This window comes from Phasianus colchicus, chromosome 6 (assembly GCF_987193195.1).
Source record: "Phasianus colchicus chromosome 6, bPhaCol1.hap1.1, whole genome shotgun sequence".
In the NCBI taxonomy this organism is placed as follows: domain Eukaryota; kingdom Metazoa; phylum Chordata; class Aves; order Galliformes; family Phasianidae; genus Phasianus; species Phasianus colchicus.
The window spans coordinates 20,863,712-20,876,872 of record NC_143441.1 but is presented as its reverse complement, the minus strand read 5'-3'; the positions used below and the strand labels follow the sequence as shown (position 1 = coordinate 20,876,872).

At 34.6% G+C, this 13,161-nt stretch overlaps 1 protein-coding gene across 3 annotated transcripts in view; it reads left to right on the top strand.

Moving 5' to 3' along the window:
- Nucleotides 1-13,161, top strand: part of TAX1BP1 (Tax1 binding protein 1) — a 50,006-nt gene that overhangs the window by 21,431 nt on the left and 15,414 nt on the right. Inside the window, exons 6-11 of one of the 3 annotated variants that reach the window (XM_031590154.2) lie at nt 6,771-6,919; nt 7,043-7,133; nt 8,093-8,278; nt 10,464-10,691; nt 10,926-11,072; nt 12,332-12,425. In XM_031590154.2, coding sequence (XP_031446014.2) covers nt 6,771-6,919; nt 7,043-7,133; nt 8,093-8,278; nt 10,464-10,691; nt 10,926-11,072; nt 12,332-12,425 — 895 coding nt within the window. The remainder of the gene's footprint in view (nt 1-6,770; nt 6,920-7,042; nt 7,134-8,092; nt 8,279-10,463; nt 10,692-10,925; nt 11,073-12,331; nt 12,426-13,161) is intronic. The other 2 variants (XM_031590155.2, XM_031590156.2) reach the window with 2 other exon arrangements.

Here is a 13,161-nt window from a genome sequence, read left to right as displayed (position 1 = left end):
ACTGCTCAGGAGATAGTCTTTAGTTGCCTTCTAAGGAGGGGAAAGAAAAACGAATTCAAGGCATAAAATGACTGTTACTAGAGTTGTTGGAACTTGCTTTTCATGCAAGTTTTGCATGCATAGTGCTCCAAGTCACCTCCTGTTTCTAAAGGCTTCTATTTTAGGGTTAGCCTTTTCTTTTATGTTGGAGTGAAAAAAAATCTGTGATTTTAGTAGTACTATACACAGTGGTTCTTTAACCTAGTTTTCTTAAATTTTCATCATCACTAGCACAGGAAAAGAATACTTGCGTGACACCAAGATTTGTGTTAGCCAGTGTTGGTGCTTAAATGGAGCATGTGCTCCAGCACCCCTGTTGTTTTGCCTACAGAATTCCCAGCTCTGTGCTGGGAATTGGATAGGCCCAAGAGAAAGCATTCAGTTCATTCAGCAGTTTTGTCTATTGAAATTATATTTTGCCCATCATATAAAAAAGGCAATGAACTGATGTGTGTTTGTGTTCCACAGTAATACAGGGCAACGTTTGCAAAACTTTAGCAAGCAGTTCTCCATGTGCCATGTGCATATTTTTGTTTTCACTTAGTGAGTCACAAGAACACAAAGCTGGATGGATTTCACATAGTATTTTAATTGATGAACATGATGTTTTGTGGCATGTTTTTTTGTTGGTGTGGATCAGCTGTCCTGGCTGTACCTCTGCAGCCTATTTTGTGCTGATTAAACTATTCCTACACTTTTTCCCCTAGATTACATGAAATCATCTGTCAAAAAGTTTAACTGCCTGCTGCTATGTGTGGGGATTCTGAAATACTGGAAATATTTTAGAAATGTTGGAAATATTTCAGAAATGTCACATCTTTTTCTTACTGGTTTGTTGATATTTTTATTGCTGTGATGTTCCTTGATAATAGCATTTTTTAGTTTTGAATCATACTGTATATACAGCTTGCAATTCTAGTAATACAACACTGTTAAAATGATGATGTGATTAGTCACTATAGTTGTCTTATTTAAGGTGATGCATGGTAAGTATGTGGTCACCAGAACTTTTTTGGGTTGCTTTCAACATTAGAGTCTTTGCTTTTCTTTCCTACTGAGACCACTTGTTTACTGGTACATGCTCTGTTGTGAGAGCTGCATCACTAAGCTGCTTTTACCTGAAAGGTAAAAGGAAAGCTGAAGAACATTGATTCAAAAATTGATTGCCTGTTCATATATAAAATAGTAACACTACTAAAGCAATAATACAAATATTTCTAGTGTTTGTCTTATACATTATAAATATAAAAAATATTCCTGAACGCATGCTTCTTGTGGAGTTTGTTTGTTTTGTGTTTCCAGTTCTGCACATACTTAAAGTGTACTCTCTGGCAGCAGTGCACTTACCTACTCTGCTAAAGTTTAATATTACCTTCCAGAAAAGAGGAAGCACACAGCAGTTATAATGTCAGTACTTCATTGATTTGCTCTTTTGACACTGCAGCTGTTCAGTTTTGTAAACACAGGTTTTCTGTATTTTTGCAGAGGACACCTTGTATGTCAGATCTTTTGCAATCTTTTGTCTCCCTCTAGTGGGAAAAGAGTACTTCTGATTTCTTCAGTGTTAGATTGGCTTTAATTCTTATTCCTACAGCAGTGGTATTCCTAAACCTTTAACTTCAGTCAGAAGCAACAGATGTAGGATTTAGCAGCTTGTTGTCTGACCCTATGAATATCTACAAAGTGCTTCCATTGTGACACACGTAAAGAGGGGCAGAAGTGAATGTACTAACTTAATAAACTCGTTCTTTTCCCCAGCTTTTTGAAAGTTTATTTCACTATTGAGAATTCACCTAGTAGGTCATTTTAATAGGATACCCATCCAAACCCAGATTCCCCTGAGGTATGCATCTGCATAGTAGCTTTTTTCAGGAAAGAATTTTATTCAAATATTAGGATTCTGTTTGAATTTGCTTCTGATACCATCTTACAAGGGGAATTTCTCTGGTTAGATAGCAACAGAATGCTGCTGTGCAGTGTGATCTGTCTGTAGAGCAAGTACCTAGTTCAGAGTGCATGAGTAAATTAATCAAGTATTTTTTCAGTGCCTCTTTAAATCGAACTGTATTGTTTTTATATACGCTACACACCCTGCGGGCTAAAGATCAGGGAGATTCATTGTTTTAAAACAAAAGCAAAGTGAAAGCTGACTGTGTAAAATAACAATTTAAAGATGCAAATTAAACAATCAGAATTTGAATTGTCACCAGCAATTATAGTACCAAACGGTGCTGTAAATGTTCTGTGAAGAGAAAACCCTGTCTTATTGGTTCAGTGATGGTTTAAGAAATACTCATACATAAAACTAATATTGGTTTTCTAATACTGCATTTGTTTATATAAATTTATTTCACTGAGCGAATGGAGATACTCTTAAGTGTTTTAGATAGCTGTCCTGCCTGAATTTCAATTCAAATTATGTATTTATATGAATGACTTCTTGCAGCTTCTAGTGAAGTTGCAAGGAAGTGAAGAAATGATCATTCTGAAATGCCTGTGCTGCAAACTCAGTGTGTAAATGTTTGAGTTGTCTCCTGGAGAAGAAGTGCACACCTGCACTTTTCATGACAGTTGCAGGATGACTGATGTTCTGTAGATGAACTTTTACAGAGTTGAGCCTTAATTTTGTACAAGGAGGCACATAGTGTTCATTCTGTTTAATAATGTTAGTTGAACTAACACATTTAAATTACTACCGTATTAGATTTTGGGTTAGAAAGATTTGAGTGTTCAGAGCAGTATTTCTGTAGCCTGTTATGGTGATTAAGATAAAGACTTAATGACATAGAGTTTGTTTGAGACTGGTTTACTGTCTTACTTTGCTGAATGATTAACTTTCCTTCTGGAAATTGTTTCATTTCAGGATGTTTGGGCCTTGACAAATATTCAGATGGATTTTTCAGTGGCCTTAGGGGCTCCGTGTTGTGTTCATTGCTCATCCTTTGAGGTAGTTTAGACAGGGTATGATGTCAGCCAGGTATTTCATATGATTCTGTTGGAGTTATTCTGATATCAGTGGGCTAAACAAAAGGCTCCTGCAGATAATCAGTCCAGATTCCTGAAATTCTCAGTGGAGTATGAAGCGTAATGATTCCCCAGACATAAAGTTTCATCCAAATAAATTGAAGCAGCCTTGAAGCTTGAAAGATGTTGATAGTTGTTTTTTTTTTTAAAAAATTTAAAAAGTAAATACAAATATTATTGTGAATCTAGTGAAATTACCTCTTAGCTTGAGAGTTGCATAGCTCACTTTAAAACTTTAGTTCTTCTTTTATAATGGATGTATTTTCTAAAAGTAAAATAAAGGCTGTAGGTACTAGCTATTACTCAGATGAATAGTTTTGTTATGGATTAGCTTTTAAAAGGTGATCAGGGCTGTAAAGTATTTGTAATCGGGATACACAAATGTTAAGCCACTGATGTATAACTCAGAAATTTTTTTATGATGTAATACCTCTTCTTTTAGCATCTTTTTATAAGAAAGAATAAGTGAATGACAGTGTTAAAATAGCAGTTTTTTTGCAGGGGGTAGGATAGATTTTTATGTGATTATGATGAGGTTCTTTTTAAAATAATCAATTTAAAGTCTTTTGCCAGTTTAGAATGATAGCAAAAAAAGACTTTGGGTGCACTATCTTCAACTGTCTGGAGGTACATCTAACTTTTCAACCTGGGATTTTGGTTCTTGGAAAATAAATTCACTTGGCAGCTACCTCATGTTTTCTTTGTTGCATTTCTTTAGTTTGACTCTTAGAAATTACAGTAGCTTTTGTCCTGGCAGCTTTTGTTTCGCAGCAGTGACTTATGTAACTTCTGGCTTTTTATTGTGACCCTTGTGATGCAATTTGCTTCTCCCTTCCATGGTTAAAACTGTTGCAACTCTTGGAGGTGGGGGGACTGCATTTGTAAACTGGATTAAAGAGAAGATCCAATGTAAAAATAATCTTTCAAATAAGTCTTTTTGAAGCAATTTGCTGAAATGATTCATGCTTTTCTGTGTTTTTCTTGTAGTGAAGTCAGTGGAAGAAAAAGTAGGTTTATGGACATATCAGATAAATTAAGATAAATTAATCAGCAATTTAATTATCATCTTGGTACTGGTGGTTGTACATGTTGATACATTTATTATATTCTCCCACTTCAGACTGTGCCTAGAACAGAGTCGACCTTTACCTGTAAAATAGTCAAAGAGCACTCATTTTAAATTTTATAGGTGCTGAAACCACTGTAACCGGAGTGTATGGGACTGGGATTGCAGCATCTAAATTGAATTGCTAAGAATTCTGTAAAATAACAAGTCGTCTCTAAAAATTAATCCTTTCTTCTTTCAAAACTGTAGGCTTTAGTTGTATCTAAACAAGTTTATTAGGTGAGAATCTGTTAAGTATGGAACTTTTACATTTTAATACCATGTCCCTTTAGAATAACTAGCAAAGCAGCATCAATTGTAATGCTGTTTGTGGAGTGTATTTTTTCAGGCCATTAATTCCTTTTAATACATGTTACCTTTGGCAGCCTGTTTGAACTGTTTGTACAGTTTGTATATATAATGTATCAGATTAAATTCTTTTGAAGGCACTTAGGTTACAACAGTTACAGTTATGCCAAAGTGGTGTTTAGAGAAAACACAGATATGCATTGAAATAGCCTTTTTACTATACTAGACTTTCAAAACAGAGGTGGGTAATTAGTCTCCACTGCACTAGGGAAGGACAAGCAGTTATAATGTGTTGTTGCTGTTGGTTATATGGCAAGTTTTACTTGCAATACAGGCTTTAATTAAAATATCCTGCCTTCATTATGCCGAAGTACACACGCTTTTGTTTGCAGGAAGCTGATAGCTCTTCAAAAATAGAAGCCTTATAAAAGTTGTCGGTCTCGTTGAAAACACTGTTGGAGGACAAACACTGTATTCATGATCCTTCTTCCAAATTCTTAATTATTTTAAGAATTTATATTATAAAGCCAATTAGATTTCAGGTAGTTGGAATGGATTGCTCCTCTTCCTTTTTAATAGTATCTGTAACAAAAATGAAAATCTACTTTAGGTGCTCATTTAAGGTTCAGGAAGTGTTTGAGACATCAGTCATGTATGCCACCCTTACAATTCACTTCCCCACAGATCATCATGTCCAAACCTCTGTTTAGTTGCTTGTAAAAGCAGGGCTTAATTACTCTTGCAAGCAGCATATTTTTGACAATTAATGAGTAAAAACAGTCCTCATTATATTTTATTGTACTTAAAACATTGTTAGTTAAGTGGAATCTGTCCAGTAGGGGTTCTCCATGAACTCTGGCTGATGTGTTTCTCATGATATAACAGTACGTTTTTGTTTTGAGGCATTAAGTTCTGTTTAGAAATGATGAACAGATGAACTAGTGCTTTTATCTTCCAAATGCAGAATGAAGGGACAGCTTGTACCTTAAACTCTGCACAAACATTGTAAGTTATGCTGGAGTCTCTCATGTTGGTCAGTCTGTCTTGACCTTGTTTACATTTTGATTCATATCACTGGCCTGGATGATATTAAGCTGAGCTTTGTTAAATTTTGGTAACAGAAATGGTAATGTATTATTGTGTTGTGTGTTACTGATTTCTTTTCTTGGAAAAATAGCTTTGTATTGAAAATGTTTTTCTGGACCTGTTTTTAAATAGTCATTTTACTGTAGCAGAGATGACATTTAACTCTTCACTGCTTTGAATGGTATGGACATGACTGCAATCAGAGTAATGAGTGCTGTACTTGACGCAGCTTCTCATCTTGGCATTCTCAGTGTGACAAAGGATTCACTTCTGGGAGTTGTCATCATCCTGCACCTCCTTGTGAGGTTCCCAAATGTTCAAGCTAGTATAATGCAGTGTCATAACTAACTTTCCATCATAAGGAGTATCAGTGCATTGTTTTTCTTCTGACTGTGACTTACTCGAGTGGTGTAGTCAAATGTATGTCTCCCTTCTTTTCAAGTGAAAGGAAGTACAAATGAAAATATAAATTCTTTGTTTTTTAATCTGAGCAGCCATTGGTTAATTTGCAGAAAGGTGATGGGCAAAAGATACAAAATATATCTTTGTTTGTCCCATGTCAATAGTCTGTGATAGTTTCCACTTAGCTGTATGCTTGTGTTGAAGCATATCTTTATTGACTCCTTCCTAGTATATTAAATAAGCACAGCAAATGTAATATGCTTTGGTACCAGGTGGGCAGTTCAAAATAGGTATGTCTTACATTTTGTGGAAGAACAGAAATGCAATGGCTGTCTGCTTCATATTGTAGACTTACGTTTGCACCAAAGTAAAAGCATTGAGTAACTTCAAATATTTTACCTTTTTAGAATGTTTTATATAAAATATTTTAATTGTTTAAATGTGATACTGTTTAAGCAGAATGCTCAAATTCATGTTTGCTGCATGGCTTACTATGTTAGTCAGTTTGAATGGTAAACATGATTTGGAGCATATGTATTTTGTTTTTTTTTCTGATAATAGATTAATTGCTATAATTAATTTTTATGGAAACAATATACGTGCTGTTTTATGTTGGAAACTTATCGTGTAAGCAGAACGTTTGTAAAGTAATCATTGATATTACAAATAAAATACATAGAAGACCTATATATTGTATGTGAGCTAGAAATCAACAGTATTAAAATATTTGAGCATTAATTCAAATGATATTTTGTTGTTTTGAAAATGTGCATTCTCAAATTACACACTTGCAATTTTTTTATAGACTAGTATTCAAGCATCAGAAACTCTTAAAACTGAAAACGATGATTTGAAGAAGAAACATGATGAGGTTGCTTCAAAAGTTCTCCAGCTTGAGGAAGACATCATGGCTGTTACTCAAAAAGCCATTGCAAAAGAAACAGAGTTAGACAGGTATTAAGTCTTTTTCTCCCTTTCCTTCCTTATTTTCTGGGTTTTTTCAAACTAACACTTTTTAATATACTGATGATTGTTCTGCATTAATAGTTTTTTACTATTAATTTGTTTATTTCTTAGCATGAAAGACAAGCTGAAGAAAGTGATGCTTGAGAAAGACCAACTTGAATGCGTGTTAAAGACAGAAAAGGATGAAAAAGAACTTTATAAGGTAACTTCATTCCTTATACATGTATACACTGAACTGTTGAAATAAAAGTAATTTTTTAATGAGCCTGCTGTACTACTTTGCCTAATTATATGTGGCTCTTTTCTTAGCAAAGTAGATACAGAAACTGATAAAGCTATAGGAATATTACCCTTAAACTTAGTTGAGCTGATTGATAACCATTAGTTTTCATACTTTTTTTTTTTTTTTGAAGGAAACATCCTATTTCTGGTTGGTATGCTAAAATAAGGAAGTCTTTGGGTTGTGGGAAAGAAACTGTACTTATATGTAAGATTATTTACATTCATAAGAAAATATCTTGTATGTGGCAGAGAACATCAGATTTTATACTGGAAATCATCTTAAGTCTCCAGATGTCTTTCAATGTATGCGATTTGTCTGTAAATAAGCAGCAGAAATCTAGTCTTTGAATGGACAACACTTGAGCATAACAGTTATTGTCCAACAGTTATTGTCTATAGGCATTATATGATAGTCTTGATGATGTTTTAAAAGCAGCTCTAGTGTTGTACTTGTAGTTTCTTGTCTTGGTAGCTGGGTATTGCTGGTGTAGTCCTGTTTGCCTAGGTAACTGCAAGTAGATACAACCAGAAGAATAATTTGTTGTGTTTTGTTCAAGTAATTTTGCTTGCATTTAGTTTTTCTGCATTTGTAAAGAGAGAGGTTAATTTCCAAAAGCTTGGTTTGAGATGCATAGAAACCAGGATTTTAGCTTCTAGCTGTAGAGTGCATCTGTTGTTAGATGATCAAGCTGAAAGGATTTCAGCAAGGAATCTTCTTCTGTGAGGGCAGTGATGTTACCCAATATTTTATTTTTCTCTTTACCAGTTCTGCTTTGTCTCAAAGATGAGTTAGAATTTAGCAAACATTTAAAAGAGCAAGTAGACAGTAGTTTTTTTTAATGTGAAAGAAGAGTTTGACATTTTTTAGCATCATTACAGATACACTTGAAGAATACAGAAATAGAAAACACCAAACTAGTAAAAGAGATCGAGAAGTTTAAGAATTTGGATGCAAACAAAGAAAACATGATATCGTATTATAAAGAGGAGGTTGGCAGATTACAGCTATTTATAGCTGAAAAAGAAAATATGAAGAAAGCTTTTTTGCTCACCTCATCAAATAAGGTAAGCATTGCTAATATAATTGGCCTACTTTAAAATAAATATATCGAAGAAATTATGTGCTTGACAAGAGAAAGGAAGATATTGATATTTTCAGGAAACAGGCTGAGAGTCAAAAGGATTGTGGTGTCCTCGGCAGAAAATAAGCAAAGGAGAAAGTAAATTCAGTTCTCTTTTGGTTATTCTGAACTTTTTGAGGTGCCCCATGTAAAGAAGACTGAGGTGAACTGTGTGTGGGAGAAAAATGATTTGTGAGTTCAGGAAAAGAGGTGCATTCCTCTGAGTTAGGAAGTTATAAGCATGACAGACTGAAGAATAGAGAAAAGATTGCAGCATTGAGAATATAGAGGATGATGGAGAAGAAAGGAGGCTTCAGAAGTGTATGGAAGGACTTTTGTACTGTTAAGATACAATGATGTAACACTGGAGGAAGGGTAATGTACCACGTAAATTGACTTCTTCAACTAAGAAGCGAGCATTAGAGTGCCAGTAGGACTTATAATGAGGAGGTGACTTTTACCATGCAGTGTGGTAACACTGTGGCTAGCAGGCAGTTTGGTGTAGTACGAGAGTGAGTGTGCTAAAGAACTGATATCCATGCTGTATGTGGTCCAAGGGGGTTACTTAAAAATAGTTTTGGTGTGGTGCTGTGAATAGAATACCTATTAGGTGTTGAAATCTGTTAGGTTTGATCTTCATGCACATCTTCTGTTTTCACTTTATCTGAGAGGATTCTAGTATCCCTGCCCTGAGAGTGTTCTGTGATGTGATCTGAAGTGTGGTGAGTAATAGTAGAATGATTGGGTGCTTTGCTTCAGAAGTCTGCTCTTGATCCAAAACAGAGATGTTAGCGTTTTTTGGGCCAGCATGGAAAAGTCAGATTATGCAGGTGATGCAGATTTTATTTGTCTTGTATTTTTTTCAGTAGTCTTCTCACTGAAAAAGCAATGAAAAACGTGGAAGAAGAGACATTTCTAACTTGTGTTGCTTTTAAATGTAAATACCAACAGAAAAGTAGTGCTACTGAGAATGGGAATAGCAAGAAGAAAAAAAGAGATGCTTATATTGCTTTAAGTTACAGCTTGCATTCTTCTTGTTTTTTGACTGCTCTACAGTTTTGTTTCTGACCATGTTAAATAACTCCAGTGTTTTGCTTTAAAATAAAAACGTGTAGTGTGTACACCAGTACTGGAGGCCCAGAACATTTATGTCATAGTTACTAAGACAGAGAAGCATTTATGACATTACTGGTGGGATTGTTAACATCTACGCTATCAATTTGTAGACGTATACTGAAATATGTTACTGATGCATGATGTGCTGTAAAAATACTTAAGGGTCTTCATAGCATCTCCTAGTCCATCCATCTTCATAAATGTTTACAGAATCTATATTCCACTGGATTTGCTGTGTAATCATCTGTGTGATTATTAAAAATTAACAGTGGACTAGAGATATTTGATTTTTATGTCTAGACTCACCAATATGAAATTACAGTCTCTTCAGGAAGCCCAGATCCTGCAAGTGGCTTGCAATATTTACTTTTTATTTTATTTTTTGTGATCTTGGGCTTTTCCTGAGGACTGGGAGATCAGTAGTGCAGCTTGATCAGTGGCTCTTGGGCTGCCCTATAAAGCTGCTGCAGTACCAAGTCTGAGGTGCTGCATGCTTCAGCTTGCTCTCCATTACTACTTGTTCTCAAGACCTTCTGAAAAACATATTGGGCAAGACCTTAGGAGATGAAATTGCATGAAGAACATCTCAAAATTGTTTTATGTTGTCTTACATAAACTAGTTGTAGACATTGTAGGGCCTTTAATGCTGTAATTCTACAGTCTTAGTGCAGAATCAAATGAATTTTTTTGAAGTTGGATGGCTGTTCATGCCTGTTATTTCTGTGTATAGGGGGAAAAAAAAAAATGTTGTTGAATGTGCTTAAACTAAAGCTGAAAATACATCAGAAATCCAATATATGTAAAATGATAATGCCCAAATGTGTGGTTTGAGATGGCGATTGCTTGAAGACCTTTATATTATAATGCAGGGTATTTGCAGATCATCCATTTGGATTTAGTGTTTTCTTTTTCTTGCTAGAGCAGCCAACATCTTTCAGATGTTCCAAATCCCTTCCCAACTTTTATTTAAACTTTGAAATAAAGGTGATTGATTCTCTTCCTCTCTTTCCCAGGAGGATGCAGCTATTTTAAAAGAGCAGCTTCGGAAAGCTGAAGATCAGATTCAGGCTAGCAAACAAGAAGCTGTCCTAATGTCAAAAGAGCTGAGTGATGCAGTAAATGTGCGAGATAAAACAATGGCAGATCTTCACAGTGCACGTCTTGAAAATGAGAAGTTGAAAAAGCAGCTTGCTGATGCTTTAGCTGAACTTAAAAAAATCACAGCTTTGAAAAGCGAACAGGTAAATTGTTAGTTCTTAGTGCTCAAGTTGTTGTGCATTCACAAAATCTGTCAGAAAGATTTGTTAATCTTGGTGAGTAAAAATGCTTTCTTGGGTAGTTCCTACAAAATAGGAACTTATTCTGTACTTACGTAGACTATTTTGCTTTCTTTAATTAGAAAATAAAGGTTTTTGGGGAATAGTACTGCTTGAGCAGAAGGGAGAACAGGTTCTCTTTTTTGAATTTTTTTAAAGGAAACTTCAAACACAACAGAGCAGGAACTGCGCAGAGAAGTTGAAGATCTGAAGCTTCGTTTACAAATGGCTGCTGACCATTACAAGGAAAAATTCAAAGAATGTCAAAAACTTCAAAAACAAGTGAACAAGTTTACGGAACAGGCAGTAAGTGAATGGAGAAATTGCACTTGCTTTTTCTAACTTTTCAGCAACTATTTAATTTCTTTTTGCAAAGAAAAAAACAACAGTGCTTTTAAAAATAATTAAAACTGTGCTAAACAACTGCGTTCACTATTTTGTTCTATAAATCTGAACTATTTCTATGCCTTTTTTGGATGCACCTGTTATATGTAGAAAAGTATTAGAGTTTGGATGAATGTGAACTTTGTTCAAGGAAGAATTTTGGAAGTGAAACAGGGAAATGCATAATTAATAACCACCACTTCAAGAAACAAAAGACAAACAAATAGAAACAGCCTAGTCCTAAAATCATGGAAATGGAGAACTTAAAGGAAGACTCTGAGTGGGGAGGGCATTTCCACAACCCAGTGTATAATTGTATTTCATTTCTATTTGATGTTCTGATCACTCTTGAAGCTTTGTTCTATAAATAAATGAGGATTTTCCAATGATGATATCAGTCTTATGCCATATGATAAATGAACTTGTTAGTGAATTTCAAACAGGTCTGAGGGCAGAGCTGGTGATGGAGTAGCAGAGAGGCAGTGTGGAAAATGGCAATGGCAAGATCAAGAACGTGGTTTAGTGAGAAGTACTGGTGATAGATGGATGGTTGGATGGATGACTTTATAGGTCTTTTCCAATCTCTGTGATTCTATGAATAAATGTGATTTAGAAAAAATGGACAAATTATTTAGACTACTTGCAGAACAAATGGATAAACTGCCTGGCTTTGATCAACAAATTACTTTCAAAATTTGTTTCTCATCCAGAAGGTCAATGGTGAATGAAGTCTCACATCAAAATGCTTGAGGCTTTTCTTTGGAAAATATTTCAGAGCTTGACTATGTTGTAGATCTGATAGCAACCTCGTATTTCACTTCTTTAACTTATAGCTGCAGAAGTATAGTACTCATTATTAATACTGACTTCATATTCTAATGGAACATTAGCTTTAAACTGATGGATTTAAGTGTAACTTTTTCTCTAGAGAACAAGATATTCTAATAATTTGCTTAAAAACCATTGTTTCTAGGGAAAAGGAACTTTGTAAAGTAAGGTTACAAAAATTATCTGAGACTATTTTCAGTGTTAGTAGAATAATATTGGTTTGCTTATTTATTATTTTCTTGGTTTCCACTCTTCCTCATCCAATTTTGGAGGAGGTGGCAGTGAAAGAAATGTTACTTTGTGCTTTGGATTTCATTTAATAAAATACCAAAACAAAATTTCTTTTCACAAAGAAAATCGCGGGGAATCAGCAGAAACTGACAGATGCATCTAACATTGTGACAGCTACTGCCATCGTTACAGACAAAAAGTTGCCTGCATCTCCAGGTATCAACAGCTTAGATTTTTATCTGTTTGTATCTGCCGGAAAGTGGTGTCTTTGTGAAGCAGTCTGTAAACGCATTTCTAGTATAAATTAGGTGAAGTTGTTCTGTCCTAATTAAAGGAAGGAAAGCTGGTTAGAAATGTGAAAACTCATCTAAAAAGCTGGTTTTTTTCCTCCAAGGAATGGGATTCAGAAATAATTTCATTGCTTTTTTTCAAAGCAGTTAATATTAACTGGGACTGAAATCTGATTGTTTTGCTTGATGGTTAACACAGAACTGGTTTTGCCAACAGAGTTGAGTTAGGAAATAAGAAAACCATCCCACTTAAATTCTTGAATTATGTACATAATTAGCATGCAAATTTTGCAGTTGTGTTACAGTGACTGTCCAATGGAATATTGTGCTATAAAATCAAATCCCCAGTAAAATTCTGGTTATTTGATGACAACGTTAAGTCTATAGAATGTTCTCATTATTTATAGGCTGTAGTAGTTTTATTAGAAAATGTTTAACTAAGTTATAATTTTTATGGTCTATTAAGTTCTTAGAAAACTAATCTTATAGAGTAGACATAATAGCTTATAACTGAGCTTAGTTTATTATTCAGCTTAAACTGATAAATGCTGAGTAATTTTGTGCTTGATGCTTTAAAATTGACACACCTTTCTCTCTACTGACTATAATTTGTAATTTCTGGTCAGTTTCATCCCATTTTCATTAAATACAAGTGTTTCCTA